The 24,813-nt window shown below is 48.5% G+C and overlaps 1 protein-coding gene across 1 annotated transcript in view; it reads right to left on the bottom strand.

Moving 5' to 3' along the window:
* The window catches only part of FAM184B (family with sequence similarity 184 member B), a 158,314-nt gene that overhangs the window by 5,788 nt on the left and 127,713 nt on the right, over positions 1-24,813 (bottom strand). The window contains exons 9-15 of the mRNA XM_042936822.1: positions 18,839-18,968; positions 17,883-18,095; positions 9,222-9,375; positions 6,028-6,191; positions 3,241-3,413; positions 1,996-2,142; positions 23-140 (exon numbers count right to left, since the gene is read on the bottom strand). Of these exons, the coding sequence (XP_042792756.1) occupies positions 23-140; positions 1,996-2,142; positions 3,241-3,413; positions 6,028-6,191; positions 9,222-9,375; positions 17,883-18,095; positions 18,839-18,968 (1,099 nt within the window). The remainder of the gene's footprint in view (positions 1-22; positions 141-1,995; positions 2,143-3,240; positions 3,414-6,027; positions 6,192-9,221; positions 9,376-17,882; positions 18,096-18,838; positions 18,969-24,813) is intronic.

Genomic DNA, 24,813 nt, shown 5'->3' with positions numbered 1-24,813 from the left:
CTGGTGGCCCTGACGGCCTCACCATGAGTTGCTTGATGATCTCCTCTCTCTCCTTCAGGCGGGTCTGCAGGCGGCCTATGAGCTGAACGTCCTCTGGCCTGGACGCCCCCTTCCCTGGTTTCTCTCCGGAATCCTTCAGTCTGTTTGGAACAGGCATGCAGTTAGTCTCCTTGCTGCCGTTGCCCAACAACAAGCAGGTGCATGGGGTGGGGACGCTGCTGTGAGCTTAGCCTGGCCAGCTAATATCTCCGTCCACAAAAGGGGAAATGGAGGCCGAGGGACCCTGCCTGCGACCAGCCAGTGAGTTGGCTGCAGAGCTCAGGACCCCAACTCCAAGTCTGACGTCTGCCAGTTACCCCAAGGCTGCGGGGCCAAGGAACCAAAGGCCTGTGGCTGATGCACACACTGCCCTCAGTGAAGCTTCAAGAACCAGGGATGCCTGGGCAGAGAGGCCTCGGCAGAAAAATGTCCCCCACTGCGGCCGCCCGAAGTCTGGGCTGATGCCGACGTGGCTCTGGCGCCATCTGCTGGCCGAAACGGAGAACGGGATGAGCTGGTTCTCCCTCAGAGCTGCGGGCAGCTAGTTCCCCCAGCCCTTTCAGCACGAAGCCAGAGAGAAGTAAATCTGCGCACGGTGGGGGAGGGGGTGAGGGCTGCAGGTGACCTACTGACTGTAGTGATAAGAGGGCCGGGACTTCGGGGTGAGATAACTTGGGATCTAATCCCTACTCTGCCTTTAGAAAAAGGCTATGTGACCTTGCGTAGCCTTTCCCTGTGATCATCAGTTACCTATTCTTTAAAAGGGGCACGAAACTGGGTGGTTGTGAGCATTCAGCGAGATAATGGGCGCCTGGCCTGTGGTAAGTGCCCATTAGATGGTAGCTGATAAAACCTTTCACTCTGGATTCTGGATGGTTTGCTTTGCACTGGAGACAGTGGAGAACATGTTTTTAAGAGCACAGACAGGTAACAGATTCACTTAGTGCGGCTTGACCTTGGGCAGGTGGTTTTACCTGTCATCTTCCACCTCCGTGCTGCTAACCCTGACCCCCTAGTCTCTTCTCTCAGCAGCCAGAGTGACCTTATTGAAAGGTAAATCTGACCATGTCATTCCTGCTCAAAGCCTTGCAATGGCTTCCAGTGCACCCTGAACACATCCAAACTCCTTCCTGTTTAGTGCGGGTCTCCTTCATCCCTCCCAGCTAGCCCACCAATCTCAATTCCTGCCACTCACCCTCTCACTTATTCCTGGCTGTTCAGTCATGTGAAGCAGGCCCCAGGGCCATTGTATTTGCTGTTGCATCCACTTGGAATGTTCCTCCTCCAAACGGCTCTCTCATTCCCTCGCCTCCTTGTGCTTAAATGTCACCTCCTTAGACAGGCCTTCCTTGCCCACCCTTGCCACTCCCTAGACACTGATCCTGTTTTTCTTTTAGCACTTTCAATACCTGATATGAAAAATATTCATGTTTATTTCTTGTCTGAATTCCCATTGAGTTTTTGAGCTCTACGAGAGCATGGTCTTTGTTTAGTTCTGGCTGTAACTCCAGGCACACAGTAGGCTCTTAATAAACATCTGTTGAATAATAAAGATGTATGCATACAGGCACAAGACCCCCTTGGTTTCTTTATCTGTCCATGAAGGAGACTGTGAAGATTCAGTGAGGTGATGCATGTTAGAATGGGGCAAATGTTCATTAAAAAGTAGACTTGATCCCGCTGATTTCTTCCCAGGGTGAGGGGTCAAACCAAGCCCATAAGGCGGTGTTCATTCCTCACAGATTCCCAGTGCCCTGCACGGAGAGAATGCAGTCTCATAAAATGATGGGGGGTAACGAACTATCCCCAATTGCCCAGGACTGAGGTGCTTCTTGGAATTCAGAACTTGTAGTTTTAAAACTGGGAGCGTCCCAGGCACAGTGGGATGAGTTGGTCGCCCTAATAAAATGTACCTCTACTAGTCCCTCCTAACCTGGGGCCCAAGGCCTCACTTACTCAGTTTCCAGGGCAGCCAGCCGGGCCTGGAGCCTGGCTTGTGCACTGCTGAAATCCGCCACCATGGCCTGCATCTCCTTCCGGTGTTCCTGGCGTAGCTTCTCCGCCTCCCGGGCCCGTTGGGCTTGCTGATCCTCCTCCAGCAGCCTGTGGGTGGAGGGAAGCACAGCCGGGCTGGCCCAGGCTCTAGGGACTGAGCCTCTTGGGCACTGGGGTTTCTCCCCGCTCTGCTGGGTGGCTGGGGTGGGAAGCAATGGGTGGGGGTGATTATGAATGAGGTCAGGATGCTGGGAAGGAGACCTGGGATCTCTTGAGTTGTGGGGTCCAGGATACACCCTGCTTGTGGGACCCCTTCTCAGCACCTCCTGCCCCAGCATCCCATGAAGGAGAAACCCGACTGTGAAGCCTTCAGGGGCAAGCAGTGGAGGACAGCTCTGGAGGGTTCTGGAAAATCCTCCCTTCACGGGGGGGGGGGGGGGGGGGGGGGGGCAAATGGAGGCCTGGGGGCTGAGATTGTGTATCGTAATTACTGATCCTTGGGACTCTGAGGCCTGGGGAGTCACCAGTCCAGTGTTGAAAGGCAGGGAGGGGATAGGGGGTAAGTCTTCCTCCATCACTTCCCAGCTGTGTGACCTAAGGCAAGCCACACCCTGCTCAGTTTCTTCACCTGTTAAATGGGTGTGATGATAGTGGCTATCTTACAGGGTTAGTGCAAGGATGAATCATGCTAACACATGTCCAGAACAAAGTAACAGCGGTTCACCCAGCGCTTCCTCCATGCATTCCGGGGCGGGTGCTAAATCCTGCTCACCTGTCACTGCATTCCAGGACAGCCCTGAGAGGTGGCGGTCTTACCTCCTTCGCGGATGAGGGCGGGGGCGTGGAGAAGCTAGCGGACTCACCTGAGCTCAGACGGCACCGCTTGAGCTATTTCACCGCACTACCTCCCTAAGGCTGGTTTTGAAGGGACTTCTAGTACGGTAAGGTCTGATCCCAGAAATTCCTTGATTTGTAGGAAACAGAGTTCCCTCCTCTATCCCAGGGCAAACCCTGCAGTTTTGAGACGAATTCCTAGAGCACTGGTCCTTTTCATGCGTCGGGAGTAACATCAGGGCAGTGCTAGCGTGTTAGGGAGTCTTTCCCTTGCGGAGAAGCCCAGGGGGTGAGCCTTAGGTTCAGAGGCTCACCCCGGGGCGCTGGAGGGAGCGAGGGAGAAGGGAGCTCCGGCCCCGCCCGGAGACCGACCTGCGCTGCTCGCGGAGCTGTAGCGCCTCCTGCTGATGCTGTTCCACCTCGGCCCGCAGCCGCTGCACTGCGTCCTTGAGCTGCGAGTTCTCCTCCCAGGGGTCGCAGCCCTCGCTCGGACCCGGCTCCGCGGCGCCCTTCGGGGAGCCCGCCTGGCCCGGGCCGCCCGCGTCCTGGGGAGAAGCACCCGGGAGAGGCGTTTTCAGGAGGCGCCAAGGGCCCCAGATGCGCCGCCGAAGGACGGGGACCCGTGCTCCGCCCAGCCTGGAGCCCTCACCAGCCTCCTGCTCCCGATTGAGGAGCTCACATCCAGGCTCTTCAGGTTTTCCCCCTTTCCGAGTTGGCCAGATCCGCCCTCACAAAGCCTAATAACGTTGGTGAGCCAGGAACGTGACTCAAGGCAAGCCAAACACTCCACCCGGAGCGCCCTCCCCACTTCAACAGCACTGCCTCGGGCAAGAAGCGACAAGCCCGCTCTCCTCTGCTATCACCGAATCCCGATCCCGTCTGTGGAGCGATTACACCGAAGTGCGCTCATTTGTTTAATGGTGGTCTCCTCCACTAGCCTGGGAGGGCCTCCCGAAGGCACCGTCTCCCCTCGAGTTTTCCAATCTGATGGCACCTGGCTCGGGGGCTGGGATCAGAAGGGGCCAAATAAATGCTTGCTAAATGAAATGATACTTGAACGCCAGTGGTTCAGATAGAAATTCAAAAATCTATGTCCAAATGAAATGGGGTCAGAGTTAACCCCTGGTTAGTGAATGTTACAGTTTTCAAGTTCACTCAAACATGCCTGAAGGTTTCTGCGTTTGTTCATTCCACACGGAACAGCTTTGCACAGGGAACATCTGTGGCCCATGCCCCACACCTCTTGCTTCCTGCCCTGGGGCTTGTGTGTGTGTGACACCCATGGGCACGTGGGCACCTGGCACTCACCTGGTTGGTTAAGGTCCTGGGGGGCCATGGTTAGAGCTTGGTTAAGGTCCTGGGGTACCCAGGAGCTTGGTTAAGGTCCTGGGGGGCCATGGAAGAGCTTGGTTAAGGAAGAGCTTGGTTAAGGTCCTGGGGGGCCATGCTTGACTAATGGGAGAAAGAACCTGCTGGATAAATGCATCCCCCTCTGTCCCAAGCTGGGACAGGTATGAGGATGATCTCACAGGGCTCCTCGGAAGATCCCAGCAGGAGGGACACCACTTACCTGCAGTGGTGGCCGACTTAAGGACGCATCCTTGTACTGGGTACCCTCCCTTCCGTCTTTCACTCGTGCTGCCCGGGGCTGCTTTCCTCCTGGCTCACGCCCCCACCTTTCTTCTCTGTGTGGGTTTTCACCTGAGGCCCTGCTATTCCTCCCAGAGGGGTCAGGGCTTCCCTCCAATGAGGTGAAGGTGAAGGCTGGCACCTGGTGGCCCGGTGTCATCCCACCCATCCAAGGATCCATAGCACTTGGGGAGGGAGTTTGTCATTGCAGACGTCACGACCCCACATTTCTCCTGCCCCCTCCCATAGGTAGGGGTGGCTCCCACCAATCTAGAACGCTTACTGGGACACACTCTGTCTTCCCTCTGCTAGACTTTACTGACTGGGCTGAGCTCCTTGTGAGTCATCATTTAAATTTCTCATTAAACACAGATTGTCTTCAGGTGCTCAGTACTGACACAATCCTGAGCAAAGGATGCCCACGTCCCCCGGATCTTCAGCAGGGCTGGGACATGAACCCACTGTTGGCCACCACAAACCCTGGAGAAGACTCTCCCATGTGCAGACTTCGTGCAGAGTGATGAGTGGGGGCAGGGATGAAATGAGGCAGACGTGGCTGATTCTCGAAAGACTCCTAATCCAGTTGAGAACATCCATGAGGAACACGCATGATATGCTGGCTGCCTAACAGGGCCATGCGGTAGACACCAGTGCCAGCTGAACTATAACCAGAAGTACTCAGAGACTGGTGGGGTCCCAGGTGTGGAGGGGAGCCCCCTAGAGCTGACTTCGGCGGCACGTATACTAAAATTGGAGAGGAGACCACTGGCACAGAGGGTAAGCTGGGCACTGAGGGAGGACGGTGTCCCAAGCAGGGAGTGGGCACATGCAAAGGCCCAGAGGCAGGATGCAGACCTCACGTTGAGAGCAGAAGGGGATACGACTGAAGATACAAAGTGCAGCCAGTGGGTGAAGGCTTTTCCTTGCCAGGCTTAGGCATTTGGAGCTCATTCTGATAGCAATAGGGAGTCACTGAAGCCTTTATACAGATGAATAGCTGACACCGTATGGTGCATGGTGGGCTGAGGCGGGGAGAGAGGCCTGGGCTGTTAGGAGGTCACTGTACTGCCAGCCATGTGGGAATATGGATGTACCCGGAAGGGGTTGATGGGCCAAGTCTGACTACGAGGCTCAAAGAGAGTCAGTGTTGAACCTCAGTGACAAAAAGGCAGCTCCCACTCATGGGAACAGACAGACAGGGAGTCTGTCTGGAAAGGTGTTCTGAGGCATTCTCTGCAGACTTGAGGGAGTGACCCTGACTGTCTGTCTCCAGGGCCTCTCAGGCAGTGACACTCTGAAATGCTATTGTATCTGCCTTAAAAACAACACGCAGCACGAAAAACTTGTGTTCTGCTTTTCAAAACGGGAGCCCGCAGGCCCATCGAGTGTCTCCCAGCACCGTGGAGCGAGGCTCTTCCCCATTTCAGACGGGAATGGGGAGCACCCGGGGCCCCTCCTTTATGAGTTTCTCTCTGCAGCCTGGACACTGCTCCCAGAGGGGTGCGGTGCGGGCAGAGTGGGGGTGCTGACCTCTGCAGCGACGGCGTGGTCCTCACTGTCCCCTGGACACTGGGCGGTGGCCCGCGGCTTGCCCAAGCTGCCCAGAGCCCTCAGCTCGGCCTGCAGCACCCCCAGGTCCTTCTGGTGCCCAGAGCAGGCGGCCCGCTGCTCCGACAGCTCCTGCCTCAGGGACTCTGCAGAAGGAAGGGCTGTCATTTCTTAAAGAGAAGATGATTTTCAAGGCTAGTAAGTCCGATACTTTCCTGTTACGGACTTTCGAGACTCTGTATTTTAGTTACTGCAAATTAACTTTGGAAACGTCGTTCCAATGATTCCGTAAGCCGTAAGATACCCGTAAGAGAGTACAGGGCAAATACTCCACACACATTTGTTAAATAACCAAGTGATGTTTAGAGTGGAAATTAATGACAGTGTAAAAGCATATCCATTGCAAAACACTTCCCAAAAACTTACTTCTCTGAAAGTTAGAGTATATCAAACACAGCAAAGCTTAGTTATTCTGATGATATGTTGAAAATTTTACTTGATCATCTTTCTTCCCCACTAGGATTTTAATATAGTGATTTCTACAGCTTATTTTCTTTAAAAAATCCACACCCAATGCAGTATTTTGAAATCCCTTATCACAAAAATATGTGCAATAAAACTCTTTAGCAAAGCATAACTACAGTGGGCTCATTTATTACCCACTGTCTCCCCCCCTGGCCTCCTTCTCCCTCCCTCCCTCCCTCCACACCCATCCACCTGTCCGTCCAGCATGTCTGGGTCTCCACCCCAGTGTATCAGGTAATCTGATGGACACTCCCTGCCCCTCACACACTGACCAGCAGGTCAGGTGTGTCTCATACAGACAGTGCAGTAGCTAATCGAGACCAGGAATGTCTAATACCCTCCCTGTTGTGGCAGGTGCTCTCACCCACCCAATACCACTCATAAAGCCAGTGATTCGCTCTCATTGTTATAGAGTCCACCGACCCCCTTCTTCCTGGGATTGTGTTGAGAATCCCGGCATGTACCCAGGGTCTCTCCTGACTCTTTTGTCCAGGAAAGGACCAGGCTATTGTGGGATCAGAGGGGCCAGGGGACAGGCAGCAGGGACAGCTGCTGTCGGGTGCTGGAATCACCAGGGGTGCCCAACCGGATCTGAATTTTGTCGTGTACCTGAGACATATGGTACACCCTGGGCCTTATCTTGTGTAATCTGCCTCTTTTAGATGCTGCTAACTTTAGCACGTCCCACCTGGACACTAACTGGGGAATCTCTCTCTCTCTCTCTCTCTCTCTCTCTCTCTCTCCTGCCTGCTTCCTGCATCACTTCCTCCAGAAATAGAGTGGATGTGCTGACGTTCAGTCAGCGGGACACGCTGTCTAATGAAAGCTCACCCAAGCAGCAGGTAGATCTTACTCACTTACACAGGTAAAGAAAATGCTCTTCTCCCAAATTCTCTTAAGGAGACCCCCGTCTGGGTGTGAAAAGAAATATTTAGTAAGGCCAATACGATCTTTAATGCTAGGCATGAAATAAGGGGAGGCATTTGTCTTGCTCCTAAGAGTGAGAAAGGCGGGCACCTGGGTGGCTCAGTTAAGCATCTGACTCTTGGTTTCTGCTCAGGCCTTGATCTCACGGTTCAAGAGTTCAAGCCCTGCATCAGGCTCTGTGCTGACAGTGCGGAGCCTGCGTGGGATTCTCTCTCTCCCTCTCTCTCTGCCCCCCCCCCCACTCTCTGTCTGTCCCAAAATAAATAAATAAAATTAAAATATTTTTTAAAAAAGAGAGAAGGAAGATGAGAAAATGAGGGAAAAGTTGATCTACAAAAACAGAAGTTTCTAGGGTCAGCCACATCTGTGTAACACGCTAGGTGGATGCTGTTATTCCATTTTACAGATGAGCAACTGAGGCACAGCGTAGGTAAGTAACTTGCCCAAAGTCACACAACTAGTGAGTGTTGGAACTGGGCTTCAAGTCCAGACGATTTGACTCAGGAGATCTTTACTGCTTCTGGTAACTTCCAGAATGCTTTGTGTGACTGGTTTTGGATGTGGAAAGAGGAGGCGAGTTTCATGCCGAGGATCATGGGGGGCCGGGCAGGCAAAGGAAGCAGAGTAACTACAGGAGTCTGGAGGTGTAAGTTGCCCAGATTTTCAGGAATCTTCCGAACGGAAATGAGAGGTTGAGGCAATCCCATGCAACTCTCATGAAGGCTCAGCGATCTGGTTATATTTAATAATAATGATGATGATGATAATACAGGTGCCTCTACTTTTCAAAAGTTCACTTACAGGGACGCCTGGTTGGCTCAGTCGGTTAAGCATCCGACTTCAGCTCAGGTCATGATCTCACAGTTTGTGAGTTCATGCCCCGCATCAGGATCTGTGCTGACCGCTCAGAGCCTGGAGCCTGCTTAGGATTCTGCGCCTCCCTCTCTCTCTCTGCCCCTCCCCCGTTCGTGCCCTGTCTCTGTCTCTCAAAAATAAACGTTGAAAATTTTTTTAAAACTTAAAGTTCACCTACATTAGAACCTATTTTCACTAGCCCAGAGAAATCTGAAGAGGATTTTAATTTTTATATAACAAAGTGAAAAGCGACAACAGCGTTCACTGCTAATTTTGCAGCGAGAGGTCCAGAGGCAGCGCGCGCCCCCCAGCGCCATCCGCGAGAACCACACCCAGCATCTCCGGCCCAAGCACCGGGGCTCCGAGCGGTGTCTGTGAGCATCTGGGCTGTTTCTCCATCTAGTGTGTCCATCCGTTAGCCAGATGTGTCCTACGATATGAGGAAAGCCTCAGAGAGGTGATCTGGGGGGCCTGGGAACGCTCAACATTTTTTCCATTTAAATTAATGGTAATTGCTTCTTCGCTCTTTGCCATTTCGGCTCATGACACGTTTCACAGGAACGCTCTAATTTGGGGTAGCAGAAAACCTACACTACAGTCCGCATTCACTGGGCTCCTGTCGTATGCTGGGCACTTTATATTTAATCTCTCTTCAAGTCCACACAACGCCCCTATGAGGTAGGGACAACTGTGACTCCACTTTCCAGAAAAGGAAACTGAGACTGGCAGTGACACCCGCCTCCCAACCCCGGTGTCCCACCCTGACCTGTGTGCCCACAGACCCCCGGGCCCCATCTTGCCCCAGGTGTCCACGCGTGGACTCGGCGGGGTAGCCGGGCCCTCCCAGGGGCGGCTGGCTGGCTGTATACCTAACACGAGAGCCTGCTGAGCCTGCGTCCTCTCCCGCTCTCCCTGGAGCTCCTGCCGGGCCTTTTCCTCCAGGGCCCGGAGCTCCAGCCGGTGCGCCTGGTGCTGGATCTGCAGGCTGTGGCTGGCTTCCTTCTTCAGGCGCTCCTCTGCGGCCTGCGGGGGGGAAAGTGGGAGAAAGTGGGAATGGAGGGGAGACCTGTCCCCTCTGCCAAGTTCTGCCTCTGCACCAGGGCCCACAGAGCACTCACCACTGTTGGGTGGAGGCCTTATCAGGCTACAGAGGACATTCCCCAACCCATCTGGGATGACAGTGACAGCTGGGCCCCAGCAGCCATTTTGTGCCATGTGAACCTGACCCCAAACCACAGCTGATTAGACCAGAGTGGACACCTGTTCTAACCGGAGCCAGTCATTGGGAATTTGGTGTTAGGAGGCCAGGGAGAGAGCGAGCAAGAAACAGACAGACAGACACTGACTGGTTGGTTCGTTTTAACACACTCGGGAGGAGTGAGGTGACCATCTCACTCGCACCTGCCCCAGGACCAGAGAGGTGCAGAGAGCTGTGTGCGAGGACAGCCAAAGGCTGAGTGCAGAGCAGAGCAGCAGTGACAGAAGGAGGGGCCCGTATAGCTTCTTCAGTCTCTGGTCTAGTCTGGTCCTCGGAACTGGCTGGGTCTCTGCCTTTAGGTTCACTTATTCTTTTATTACTTACTTCATTTATAATTATTTCATTCATTCAGTCATTCTTTACTCAACATTCATTTATTGAAACTCTCTTATATATCAAACACCCAAAGTGGGTTCTATGAGCAGCTGTGTAAACTTTAATAGAAATCTCTCCACAGCAAAGCTAGCTCAAGGTGGTTTCTGGGGTAGGAACCATGAATGGTCCCTGAAATGTCCATGTGGGAATCCCTGGAATATGTTACTGGAATCTCTGGAATAATCCCTGTGAATATGTTACTTTACATGGTAAAAGGAGTGTGCAGGTGTGATTTAGTTAAGGATCCTGAAATGGGAGATTATCCCGAATTATCTGGGAGGGTCCAATGTGGTCCTAAAGGTCCTTACCAGAGGGAGGCGGGAGAGCCAGTGAGAGGAGAGGTGCTAAGAGGAAGCAGAGGGGGAGGGGAGGGGAAGAGGAGTTGGGAGGGTGATGGGGGAGAGGGGAAGGGAGGCGGGTATGGGAAGATGTTCCATGCTAGGCTGCTGGCTTTGATGATGCAGGAAGGGGCCGGGAGCCAAGGAAAGCAGACAGCCTCTAGAAGCTTCAAGAGGCAGGAAAACAGATCCTCCCTGAGAGCTTTCAGAAGGAGCACATTCCTGCCAACACCTTGACCTCCAGAACTGTCAGGTAATACATCTTTGATGTGTTCAGCCACCAATGTGTTACAGCAGCGATAGGAAATGTATTAAGTTTCTGTTTTTTATTTTTTGTTTGTTTGTTTACAACAGAGAATTCCAGTTAAGACACAGCCCACCTTTTAGATGAGGAAATTGAGGCTGGGGGAGATGGACTGGTTTTCGAAAGTCACACAGGAAAGATGTGGCAAATATCGCCTCCCTCCCCCTTTTTAAGAGCCAGCTGCAGGGACTGACCTGACTGCAGACAGGTAAAGCTGGGGGCAGGATCGCAACCTTGGGCGGCAGAGGTCCTGGGCCCAATGAGAAATGGGGTTTCAGCAAAGGCAGGAGGCTCCTGCTGGGGAGCACTGAGCCCTCCCACCTCCCACCTCCCACCCCCCCAGGCAGCTAGCTGAATGCAGCAGGGCCTCCAGATGCTTACTTGTGCCTTTGGCTTCCTAGAAATGGACCGGTTTTACTCCTCCCATGGGAAACTCAAACGGTGCTGAGTTTATTTAATAAGAAAGAAGAGTCTCCTGCTTTTCAGACTCTGATATTTCCTCCTCCTGCACTTGCTGCAAGGCTCAGAGAACTCCAACTGGCGGCATTTTTATCCCAAGGGAAATGGGAACCGAGAGGTATGAGCTAAGGCTTGCCCAAGACAGTGCCAAAGTCTCTCAGTCTGTGACCCAGGCCCTCGGTGCCTGGGGGCAGTAGCCCTTAGCAGTGAGGACTAAGCAAAGTTTAGCACCCAGGGTTTTTATCAAAACTGGACCCTCATCCCTGGTGAGTTGCTCCAGTAAACCTATGGGAAGTTTACTCTGCTTTTGCTGTGGTCGGTTTAGAGCCGCCCCAAAGGCCCATTTTCACCCTGTCTCTCTACAAAGGTTCTGACACCAATTACAATGTATGTGGGTGGTGGGGGGTGTGGGTTCCCTACCCCAACAAGCAATGATCGAAGCCCAAGTGTCCCACAATTCAACTCAGTCCTGACACTATCTACCCGGAGACAGCAGCAGGTCCCACGGGGTGAGAGCTCAGTCCCACAAGACCGCCCTCCTTTCAGGTAACTATTGCAAGACTAGGTTGTTACCTGTGCTTCTGACCAACTAGCTATAAGTCAGAGGTTCCCATGACCCCCTCCCTGAATTCGATTAACTTGTTAAAGTGGCTCACAGAACTCAGGAAACCCATTTACTTACTAGATTATCGATTTATTGCAAAGGATATTAAAGGATATGAATCAACAGCCAGATGAAGAGATATGCAGGAAGAGGTCTGGGACGGTCCCAAGCACAGGAGCTTTTGTTCCCAGGGAACTGGGGTGTGTCACCTTTTTGGTACTTGGATGTGTTCACCCACCTGCAAGCTCTCTGAGCCCCCTCCTTTTGGGTTTCTAAGAGGGTTCATCACATAGACATGATTAATTAAATCATTGGCCATTTGATTGATTGGATCTCCAGCCTCTCCCCAGAGGTCAGGGGTGGGACTGAAAGTTCCAACCCTCCAATCCTAAGGTTGGTTCCCCTGGCCACCAGCTCCCCAACCCTCAGGTGGGGTCCAGAAGCTACCTCCTTAACATAACAAAAGACACCTTAGCTGCTCTCATCACTTAGGAAGTTCCAAGAGTTTTAGGAGCTCTGTGTCAGAAATGAGACTAAGACTAAATAATATTTCTTGTTATAAGTCACAATATCATTCTTTCCGTGCCCCATCCTGGGTAAAGTCTCCTTTCCCTGTGCTCCCCAAATACCTTGGGCAACTGCCTCATAGCTCCCAACTCACTGAATTGCAGCAGCCTGTTTGAGTGGTTGCCTTTCCCCCTAGAGGTGAGCTCCATAAAGACAGGAGTGTGTTATCATCTTGGAATCTCTGGAGCTCAGCCCCGTGGTAGTTTGCGGTCACTGCTCAATAAGTAACTGCAGAATCATGAGTGAGCAGTGACAGGGGATCTTCAAAAACTTGAGCTCTGCTACAGACAGGATGTTTATACCTCCCATCCCCCAAATTCATATGTTGAAACCTGATCCCCAAAATGATGGTATTAGGGGTGGAGCTTCTGGGGGTGATTAGGTCAACGATGGTGAAGCCCTCATAAATCACTGCACCTGTAAAGGACGTCCTAAAAAGCTCCCTGCCCCTACTCCCATGTGAGGTGACAGCAAGACAGGTGTCTGTGAACTAGAAAGTGAGCTCTCAATAGACACTAAACCAGTAGGTGCTTGGTCTTGCACTTCCAGCCTCCAGAACTGTGGGAAATAAATTTCTGTTGTTTACAAGCCACTCAGTCCATGGTATTCCGTTACAGCAGCCTGAATGGACAAAGACAAGCTCTTAGCCACATATGGTTCTAAGTACTTGACATGTATTATCTCTTTTGATGCTCTCAATGGTCCTATTAGCTATTATTTGATAAATGAGCAAACTGAGGCACAAAGAAGCTGAGTGACTGCCTGAGCCCACACTTCATAAGTGGTAGACCCAGGATTTGAACGCATGCATCCCACCCTTCATCACTATCCTGTCCCAGGAATGACTATGTATCTGCTATTTCATTCTTTTTTTTTTAATGTTTATTTATTTTTGAGACAGAGAAAGAGGGAGAGAACATGCAAGTGGGGGAGGGGCAGAGAGAGTGGGGGGGTGCAGAGGATCCAAAGCAAGCTCTGTGCTGACAGCCCGAGGCGGGGCTTGAACTCACAAACTGCAAGATCATGAGCTGAAGTCTGACAATCAACTGAGCCACCCAGGCGCCCCTCTATCTGCTATTTCTAATTAGAACTGGAACTTGATTTCCTTGGTGTCATTTTGGAATCATCATATTTGAGCCAGCAACAAGGACCCCGTGAGCCTGCAGGGTCTCCAGGGACTGGAGCTAAGAACTGCAGGATATCCCCCTCTCCTGAGGCCAGACCTCACATGTTCCTTCTTCCAATCAACCAAAGCCCCTGGAACTTCTCCTCCCCACCGGTGGGTCATGCCTCCCAGCTTCCTCTGCCTGAAATCAAGGGTCAAGGTCTGCGCACTGAATGGGTAAAGTTCAGGAAAACACAAAGGCCAGAATTACCCACCACTAACAATCTAGGATCTCATCAACCTGAGCTCTTGTAAAAGAAGAAAGAGAACTCACATTTTTTGAACACCTACCAAGTGCCAAGTAGTCCACATGCATTGTTTCATTTTTCTTTTTTTGTTAAAGCTTATTTTGTATTTTTATCAGGGCAATGAATACACATAGTATAAAGGGCTAAATAGTATTAAAAGTAAGGAAAACCAGCACCTTGGAACCCTCCTTTTCCTCTCCGCCCTCTGTTCTCTGGAGGCCGCCAATGACAACTCTTCTCATTGCTTCTTCTGGGATTTACCACCATCACCAGGCTAGAATCTCCATTCTGCTTCATCTTAGTTGTTTTAGACATTAGGAATTATCTTCCCATTGGGGTAGATGAGGATTTCAGGTCTCATACACTCTCCCCCTTCCATTCCTCATATTTCATTAAATTACTTTTTCATTATAGTGACATAAATTCAATACCTTTATTATTATGAGTAAATACAGTTCATTCCCAAGTGAAATAAACTATTATGATTAAAGCCTACCTGCACAACTTTTTCTTTTTCCTTGTATTAAAATAACTTGCTTAGCTTTCTTTGCTAAGCTTAAAAAATGTTGCTTAGCTTTCTTTGAATATTTGGCTAAAACTTCCTATAACATCTAAAAGCTTTGTAAAACATTTGTGTGTGTGTGTGTGTGTGTGTGTGTGTGTGTGTGTGTTGGGGGGCTCTTGGTGTCTCAATCGGCTGAGCATCCGACTCTTGATTTCAGCTCAGGTCATGGTCTTGCGGTTCATGAGAGGAACCCCGTGTCGGGCTCTGCGCTGACAGCATGGAGCCTTCTTGGGACTCTCTCTCTCTCTCTCTCTCTCTCTCTCTGCCCTTCCCTGCCTCACATTCTCTCAAAATAAATAATAAACATGAAAAAAAATTCCAAAAACCCACGTGTGTGTGTGTGTGTAAACACTGCCAATACGACTTTCCACATGGCCAAGTTGATCAGAGAATCCGTCAGTTCTATTTTCCCCCAGAGCCCTTCTCCCGGGACCGACTCAGTCCTCTTGCTCCAGTCCACACTGGGTTGTGGCTCAGCCAGCAGCATAGCTGAGCTCTTCCCTTTTCCTTCTCCTACACTGGATTCCTCTATCCTAGATCTCTCTTATTCCCTCGTCCTTGGTTTGCTCCCTTTTTTTTGTGGGCCACTCTTCAAGGAACTTCCTAAGAAAAAGTACATGGAAGGTATACCAGTCTGGGTCCAACAGGAGACAGAAACCGCACGGTATTTTAAGTTGGAGAAGCTCAATATAAAGAACTATTGCGCTATGACAGGGGAGTAACTCTAGAGATGCAAAGAGAACTCCAGGTGTCCTGAGCCTGAGAGAGAGCACCCAAGACAAGGATAACTTGGACGGCGGGAGTCCTTCCCCAGTTTGGGTCCAGACTTTGTTGGAGAAGGCACGCTGGCAGCTCACTGGGGGAGAAGATCACTGGGCTGCCCAGGCCAGAGTTGGTCAAGCAGGAACAACCCTCCATGGCACAGATGAGCCACAGTTGGTGATGCTCAGAGGACACGGGGGCACCATGAAGGCATGAGGGCCAGAGCAGACAGTATTTTTCTCAGGAGGCTGGCACAGAACGATCTCTGGGCTGTAGGCAACAGTGGACATTGGCAGGATCCCAGGGAGAGTCAGGGTGTGTACGCGTGAGGGCTGGAGTGTGTTGTGTCCACAAGGGGAGGCCACAGGAAGGTAGTCACTGGCCACGGTTGTGGAGTCACTGCGAGGTTACAGGGGCAGAGTAACACCTGATGTCCTCACACGGCCACATCACTGTTCAACTGTGCAAATGAAGCCAGAAACAAAGCAAAAACACAGCTGCAAGAACCAGGAAGAGAAGCCTCTTTCCTCCTACAAGGTGCCTCCAGCGCCCTCTACTGACAAAGCTTAACATTGAGCCCTCTGCAAAGGAGCAATGCTTCAAGAATCTGGTCATTATTTCAGGACAAGCACTGAAGAATGAATTGGGAGCTGAGAGGCAATAAATTGATAACAGGAGGTAAGTTTCCTAATACTTCATATCCCAGTAAATATTTGTAATCAATTCTCACACTTATGAATAGTTTTAATTAAATTTCTCAAAATCGCCCGTTGGCTTCTAGCTTCTTGTGTTGGCTGTGGAGATAATCTGATGACGTTCTGATTCAAGTACTTTGTGCCTGGTATCGCTTTTCCGCATTAGAAGCTTTGGAATTGCTTCTGTTTCCCTGGTGTCCTGAAATTTCAAGAAGAACCTCGGTAGGGGTCCTTCTCATATAGGTCTAAGGATTTCATTGTTTCTTTGAAAATACTCTCCCCTCCATTATCTCTTTCTGGAACTCCCATTTGTTAGATATCAGGGTCCCAGCTGACATCTAGTCTCTCCATTTCTTGTTCCTTCTCCTCCATCATCCATTTCATGTTCTTTCCATCTTTGCTTTCCAGAAAGTTTCTTCATTTTTTACATTTCAAATCGTTTCTGGATTTTTAGAAATTCTGACATTATATATATATAATATAAAGAGCTCTTCCTTACTCTAATTGCCCCTCCTTTACAAATAGCATGTTGTTCTTGTTTCACAGATGCAAAATCATCTTTTAATTCTGAGGAGATCAATCCTCAGAAGCTTTTTTTCCTCTTTTTCTTCTGACTGCATTAACCATTTCTTCTGCATCTTTTCTTTTTAAAAAAATTTTTTTTATTTAATGTTTTTATTTATTTTTGGGACAGAGAGGGACAGAGCATGAGCAGGGGAGGGGCACAGAGTGGGGGAGACACAGAATCTGAAGTGGGTTCCAGGCTCTGAGCTGTCAGCACAGAGCCCGACGCGGGGCTCGAACTCACAGACTGTGAGATCATGACCTGAGCTGAAGTCAGAGGCTTAACTGACTGAGCCACCCAGGTGCCCCTCTGCATCTTTTCTTTCTCCCTCCATAATCTTGGATTCCAACTTCCATGTTAGTGGCTTCCATAAAAAGTTTAGCTGTCCTTTCATATTTAAGATGGAGCACTGAAGGCTACTTGGAAGAGGGTCCCATTGGGTGGTGGGCACCCTCTGGAGGTTGACCAGATGGCCAACCAGCAATTTTACTAGAAGCCCACAAATGTGAGAATCTACAGGTCTTTTCTCCAGGATGGTTTAATTTCTCCAGAGAAGGTTCTCCAGTCTCCTACTTAGGGGGTCTAAGTTCTAGTTACTTGCCTTCTGGAGCTGAGCAGCAGAATGCACTTCTGGGGACAGGACAGAGGTGGCAGCAGTCTATCTAATGGCTCAGTATACAGATTCTCACCTACACCTGTTCTCAGACCCAAGCCTCACCCTAGCCTCTGTGACTGGTATTTCCTAATTCAGAGTCTCTCTGGCTTAGTTTATCCAGGCGTTTCCTTTGGCTCAGGTCATGAACTCATGGTTGGTGGGTTTGAGGCCCGTGTTGGGCTCTGCACTGTCAGGGCACAGCCTCCTTAGGATTCTTTCTGTCCACCCCTCCACGACCCATGCTTTCTCTCTGTCTCTCAAAATAAATAAATAAACTTAAAAAAAAAAAAACACTTGAGACTTTAATTCAGTGAGGCACTTTACTAAACAACTATTGTGAAGTAGGTGAAGAATCAGTGATGAACAAATACAGATGGCTCCTGCCTCAAGGAGCTACACTTAGTAGATCTGATCATATAAAAAAGTCATTCGTCAGTGCATGCAAACTGCCATGACCAAGAAAGACCAAGGTGACATAGTAAGAGACTCAGCTCCTGAGAGAGCAGGAGGTAGGAGATCGATGAAAAGTGCTCCTGCTGGATAACACATTGTCATGAGCCTGACCACCTCATCCCAACTTTCCAAGCTGTCCTCTCTGTTTTTACCTCTGGGCCAAGCCTGCCTCTCCCAGCATGCATCACACATGACATTGCCCAAGTCATAAAGAAAGTAGTTCTCATGTTATCAAGATCACACGAGAATAAGGAGAAGCAGCACAAGAAGCACAACAGAACCCATGTGTGAATCCTTCCTTGGCCACTTACGAGTCGTGTGACCCTAAGTAAGTTAATAAATCTCTCCGAACCTTTTTCCTCATCTGAAAAAAGGGACCATGAGAACAGTGACCTTGTAGGATTCATGTGAGGATTGGAGATAATGTACAAAAGGAAAGGCACCCCATGTAGTGCATAGCAGGTGCTTGCATAGCGAGCGCTCAGTAAATAGTGGATTTCATAACTATCACCCTTACCTTGAGTTCTTGATTTTTGGCCTTCTCAAGCATGCGCAAGGCTCGCTGGTGGGAGGCCTCGAGCTGGGCTTTCATGGCCTGGTTCTGCTGAACGGTCTCCTGGAGCTCGTGCTGCAGCTTCTCCCTTTCGTGGTCGGAGAGTTGCTTGAGCTCCTGCAGGTCCTCCCGGTAGCTGCTGGCGCACTGCTCCAGAGCCTGCTGCATCTGGGAGACCTGCCCGACAGGGCATCCTGCCCTCAGGCTAGCTCCCCTCCCTCCCCCTTCCTGGGATACTTTTAAAAAAATAAGTGTTCCGAGCATCTCAAACCAGCTGAGCCTCCTTTATCTGTGGGAACTCTGAGGAGGGCACCTGTAACCTTGAAACACCTGGGGATGGCCAGTCTCCGCGGGGCTTCCTGGCTAGAGTCACAGATGCCAGGTGAGAGGGGCAGGGGGGTTGGGATGTAAACTATCCAAGAGAAACCAAAGAGGGGACCGCTGAAGTCTTCTCTGACAATCCCATTTAGTATTACACCCCCCCTCCCGCCCACCACCAGATAGCCTCTCAATCCTTCTTATCGTGTTCTGCTTTTCCTTTTTCCTGAAACCCTATCATCCTCTAATACACCATGAGCTTTACTTAATGCGTATGTCTAGTATTTACAGTCTGTACCCACTTCCTCTACTGTAATATAAACGCTGTAATGCAGGACTTTTGTTTAACTTGTTCACTGATGTATCCCAAGCATCTAGAAGGGTTCCTGGCTCATGGCAGGTACTCATGAGCCACAGGATGTGTTGAATGAATGAATAAATGAATGAATGAATGAAGCCAAGAATCCCACCTTGCCCTGACCCGGAATGCCCTCCCCATGAATCAGTCCTTGCATGTATTTCCAAGGCTGTCTGTAGGGATGAGAAGGAGGCTGGGTCTCCCTCAGAGTGAGGGCACACCCCCCCCCCCATGGCTGTCCTACCTGGGCTTGCAATCTGGCCTTCTGGCTTTGCCACTCCTCCTGCAGACGCTGGATGTCGGGTGCCTTCTCCTCCAGCAAAGAGCTCAGTGGAGGTTGCAGGCCATCTCCTTCCTTGAGGGGCACTTTGATCCTTTGAAGAGAGAGAGGCTCAAATCACACAAAGTCCTGGGTGGAGAATGACGTGACCACCTCGGGCTGGGAGAGGGGACCTGCCACGGCAGTGAGTGGGGTGAGAAACATTTTCCTTGGCTTTAAAAAGTAACCTGACACACAATTCTAAGTGTTATCACAATTCTCAGTTATGAGTTACTTATGGGGCCCTTGGGAGCTCCAAAAAAGAGGTCTCTATGGCCTAATTTCACAACTCTTCCTGAAGATGAAAAAAAAAGAAATAATAATGTTTTACTTGAATACAGCACTTTACACTTTTCAAAGCATGCTCATACCATTTATTGACGGTCCCAGGAATACATAGGAGGATTGCAAAGAGGCCTTTACATATACAGCACGAACAAGAAGATGCTGGGTTAGAGCTGCAGGAGTTTCTTGTTCCAGGACAGATGTTCAAGGAGGTCTTTGGAGCAGACCTTCCTTTACTTAATGCTGAACTTTTAAACCAGCAGAGAAATTCAAATATAACTGACTGCGAACTGGGATTTTAAGTATTTATCCTGTGTAGCAGTGTGAAAGAATGCCATGCCGTGGGCATCTCTGCAGAGATTGCTAGGATGTAGGTGGAGTTTTCTCCTTCCAGCAAGGACATTAGGCCAGAGGACCAGAGGTTAAGAGGGGAGGGCCCTTATCTGGGAAGAAAGGCATTGAGAAGGGGGAACTCTGGCTTGGCAGAGGCAGGGAGGCCCAGCAACATGGGCACAAGCTGGGGGGTAAAGGAATAGATAGTCAGCAGGGACCCCCGAAAGGGAAGACAGGAAGCCAAGAGCAGCACAGCAATGTGGTTCAGAGCATGAACTGGAACCAGATTCCCCAGAGTCAAATTTAGTCCTACTGTGGACCAGTTATGTGATGTTGGATGTTGGGTGAGGCCTTTAAACTATCTGGGCCTAAATTTCCTCATCTGTAATGTGGGGTTAGTAATGGTAACATTCACATGAAATGTTGTAAGGATTAACAGAGTAAATATCTTTTAAAAACTTAAAACCATGTCAGACACATAGTAAGAATTATATAAAGAATTAACCAAACACTTAGCAAAGAAAGGTTTCTTTCTCTGCATTGTTTCTTTTAGGTAATCCTTTAAGCTTTCGAGGAAAACTACCTTGAAGGAGAAACAAACAGAAGCCTCCTGGGTCTGAGCTCTGGGTATGAAACAAACCAAGGATTAGGAGACCGTCAGAAGGGGATCAGCAGAGAAGAGGCCTCCAGCAAGAGTGAGAAGCCACGTGACCACGTTGGATAGGTGGACCAGGTTAGCTCACCTTGACGACTCCTGAGGAGGACACTGGACTTCCTCCCAGGGCTCAGCTATTATTTTGGAAATGATTTATTAAAACTTTTTTTTTACATTTATTTATTTTTGAGAGACAGAGCACAAGTGGGGGAGGGGCAGAGAGAGAAGGAGACACAGAATCTGAAGCAGGGGAGGGGCAGAGAGAGAGAGGGAGACACAGAATCTGAAACAAGCTCCAGGCTCCAAGCTGTCAGCACAGAGCCCAACGTGGGGCTCGAACCCACAAACTGCGAGATCATGACCTGAGCCGAAGTCGGACGCTCTACCGACTGAGCCACCCAGGTGCCCTGAAATGACTTATCGAGATAAAATTTACATATAGTGAAACTCACAGATCTTAAGTCTACAATTCAATGAGTTTTGACAAATATATACAACTATAAAACCAACATTCCAATCCAAATATAGGACACTTTCATTACTCCAAAGCTCCCCCTGCACCCTCTTCTTGCCAATGTCCACTCACAGGTAGCCAGTGTTTTGACTTCCATCACTACAGAATACGTTTTCCTAATCTTCAGCATCATACACATGGAATCATATGGTATGCGTTCTTCTGTCTGGTTCTTTTCCTCAACACGGTGTCTCCAGGATTCACCCACATTGTTGAGCCTATCAGTGGCGCACACTTGCGTGGATGAGTAGTGTTTCATTATGTGAATATGCCGCAATTTGTTCACCCATCTTCCTACTGATAGACATGTTGAGTCGTTTACATTTCCGGGCTATTGTGAATAAGGCTGCTAGAGATATTCCTGTACAAGTATTTTCGTGGATCTGTGTTTCCATTCCGTTTGCTTCAAGACCTAGGATGGGAATTGCTGGTAGATGTATGACTAACTTTTTACAAAACAATCGAATGGTTTTCTGGGGTGGCTGCACCATGTTTCGCTCCCACCAGCAACGTACGAGAGCTTCAGTTGCTCTACATCATTGCCGATGTTCTGGGTCTTCGGTCCTTTTCATTTTAGTCTTTCTGGTGGGTGTGAAATGGTATCTCACTGTAACTTTAAGTTGCATTTCCCTGATGACTCTGATGTGAAATACATAGTCATGTGCTTATGGAACTTTTTTTTTGACGTGTCTGTTTCTTGTAATTAAAAAAAAATTTTTTTTAATGTTTGTTTATTTTTGGGACAATGCAAGAGACAGAGTGCCAGTGGCCAAAGGGCAGAGGGAGACACAGAATCTGAAGCAGGCTCCAGGCTCTGAGCTGTCAGCACAGAACCTGATTCGGGGCTTGAACTCATGAACCATGAGATCATGACCTGAGCCAAAGTTGGATGCTTAACCAACTGAGCCACTCAGGTGTCCCTGTTTCTTGTAATTTTTTAATGGAAGTGTCTGTTCAAGCATTTTATCCACTTACAAATATATTTATCTTTGCTATTATTGATTTATAGGAAGTCATTATATACTCTGGATACAGACTGGATAACTTCTCTGAGCTTGTATATTTATTTTCTTAACAGTACTTTTCTAGTGAGCAGAAATTTTAATTTTGATGAAGACCAATTCATCAATTTTTTCTTGGATGATTAGTGTTTTCATGTCCTAAAAAATAATTGCCTATTTCAAATTCAATGATAATTTAAAAAGGACACATCTTTATTTGGGGGGATACGGCTAATGAAGGGAAGTTCTTCAACCTGAAAAAGATAATCTATGATAAACTACAGCAAACATACTTAATGGTGAAATGTTGAACACTTTCCTCCTAAGATTGGAAACAAGGCAAAAATTCTGCTCTCACTACTTGACATTGTCCTGGCCAGTCCTATAAAGTAAGAAAAAGAGCTACAGGTGAGGAAAAGAAGAGTAAAAATGTCTTTATTTACAGACAGAATGATAGTGATTGAAATACTCCATGTTGTTAAGATGTTAGTCTACTCTAAAGTGAACTACTGAGTTATTTTTTTATTTTTTAAATTTTTTCTTCCTTTAAATTTTTTTTTTAACATTTATTTATTTTTGAGACAGAGAGAGACAGAGCATGAACGGGGGAGGGTCAGAGAGAGGGAGACACAGAATCCGAAACAGGCTCCAGGCTCTGAGCTGTCAGCACAGAGCCCGACGCGGGGCTCGAACTTGCGGACTGCGAGATCATGACCTGAGCTGAAGTCGGCCGCTTAACCGACTGAGCCACCCAGGTGCCCCAATTTTTTCTTCCTTTAATGTTTATTCATTTTTTGAGAGGAGAGAGAGAGAGAGAGCAAGCACACAAATGGGGGAAGGACAGAGAGAAGAAGGAGACACAGAACCCGAAGCAGATTCCAGGCTCTCAGCTGACACAGAGCCTGATGCGGAGCTTGAACCTACAAACCGCAAGATCATGACCTGAGCCGGAGTTGGGCGCTTAACCCACTGAGCTACCCAGGTGCCCCTGTACTATAGATTTAGTTCAGTCCAGAATACAATCCTAACAGCCTTATTTGTAGAAATAAATAGGCTATTTTGACTACTGATGAGGAATGGTGAAGGACCTAGAAAAAGAAAAAAGAATCTTAAAGAGCAAAGTTGGAAGAGGCAGGCTACACTGATTCCAAGACATTATGAAGCTAAAATAATACAGACTGTATGGTATCAATGCACAGATAGACAAATAGATCAATGAAAAATAACGCAGTGTCGGAAACAGACGCATGCAAAGAGGTTAGATTCATTTTTGCTAAAAGTGCTGAGGCAATTTGGGGCACCTGGGTGGCTCAGTAGATCGGGCATCCAGCTCTTGATTTCGCTCATTCATGATCTCACAGTCCGTGGGATCAAGCCCTGAGTCGGGCTCTGTGCTGCCCGTGCAGCACCTGCTTGGGATTCTCTCTCTCCTTCTCTCTCTGCCCATCCCCCATGCATGCACGCACACACACTCCCTCTCTCTCTCAAAATAAATAAATCAACTTAAAAAAAAAGTGCTGAGGCAATTCAGTGGGGATAGGAAAAATTTTTTCAACAAATGGTGTTGGAACTGGACAAACATATGAAAATAATAAACTTTGACCCTTCCTTCACAAAAATTAACTCTAAATATACAATATAAAACTATAAAGCATAATCAGAACATCTGTGCAATTTGGGGTAGGCAGCGATATTTTTTAGGACATGAATCTCCAATTACGACTGTGGATTTTTCCCTTTAGTTCTTTCACTATTTGCTTCATCATTTTTGAAGCTCTGTTATAAGGTCAAACACATTTAGGATTGTTATGTCTTCCTGATGAATTGACCCCTTTAGCATTAGGACATACCTCCTTTCAGCCCTGACAACATTCCTTGTTCTGAAACTTACTTTGATACGAATGTAGCCACGTTAGCTTCCTTCTGCTGTTTGCATGGTATAGTTCATTTTTTTCCCTTCAGACCTCTCTGTGCCTCTATCAGTTTGCAAGGGCTGCGATAACAAAATACCACAGGACGGGCGGCTTAAAAACAGAAATATATTTTCTCACAATCCTGGAGGCCAGAAGTCCAAGATCAAGGTGCCGTATTTGGTTTTCCCGAGGCTTCCCTTCTCGCTGGGTTCTTATGTGGTGGCTCCTCCGTCTCTGTTGTGTGTGTGCTGGTCTGTTCTCATAAGGACGCCAGTCATGTCGGAGTAGGACGGCCCTTACAACCCCACTGTAACTTAATTACCTCTTGAAAGGCCCTGGCTCTAAATATGTCACATTCTAAAGTCCGCGGGGTTAGGGCCTCAACATAGAAGTTTTGCGGGGGATACAATTTTGCTCGTGAGTGTCTTCATGTGTATTTCAATGTCTGTCTTGTAGACAGTGCATAGCAACATCTTGCCTTGTTTTCCTGACAATCTCTTTCTTTTAGACGCTATGTTTGGTTCATGTACGTTGTAATTATTCAAATGGTTGGGCTTAAATCTATGTCTTGCCATTTGCTTTCTATTTGCCCAATCTTTTTTTTTTTTTTAAAACTGTTTTTCTTCTCTTCTTCCTTTCTGTCTTCCTACCTGGCAAATATTTTTCAGTATTCCATTTTAGTTCTTTTATTGAATTGTTTTAGTTCTTCTTTGTATTAATGTTTAATGCTGCTCTATGGATTACAATTTGTATCCTTAACTTATCACAATCTATTAGAGTTAATAAGGTACCTCTTGGGGCACCTGGGTGGCTCAGTCAGTTAAGCGGCCGACTTCGGCTCAGGTCATGATCTCGCAGTCCGTGAGTTCGAGCCCTGCATCAGGCTCTGTGCTGACAGCTCAGAGCCTGGGGCCTGTTTCGGATTCTGTGTCTCCCTCTCTCGCTGCCCCTCCCCTGCTCATACTCTGTCTCTCTCTGTCTCAAAAAAGTAAATGAAAACATTTAAAAAAAAAAAAAAAGGTACCTCTTGATGTAACACATAAGTCCCTTACAACAATATAATTCCATTAATCCTAGCAGCCCAAGAGTCCATCCATAGATGAATGGATAAAGAAAATATGGGATGGATGGATATGTATGTATATAAAGATAATGTGTGTATGTATATTATGGTACATTATATACATATATAATGGAAT

This window comes from Panthera leo, chromosome B1 (genome assembly GCF_018350215.1).
Source record: "Panthera leo isolate Ple1 chromosome B1, P.leo_Ple1_pat1.1, whole genome shotgun sequence".
NCBI classification, from domain to species: domain Eukaryota; kingdom Metazoa; phylum Chordata; class Mammalia; order Carnivora; family Felidae; genus Panthera; species Panthera leo.
Note: the sequence above shows the minus strand (reverse complement) of the source record. Positions and strands in the feature narration are given on the sequence as shown.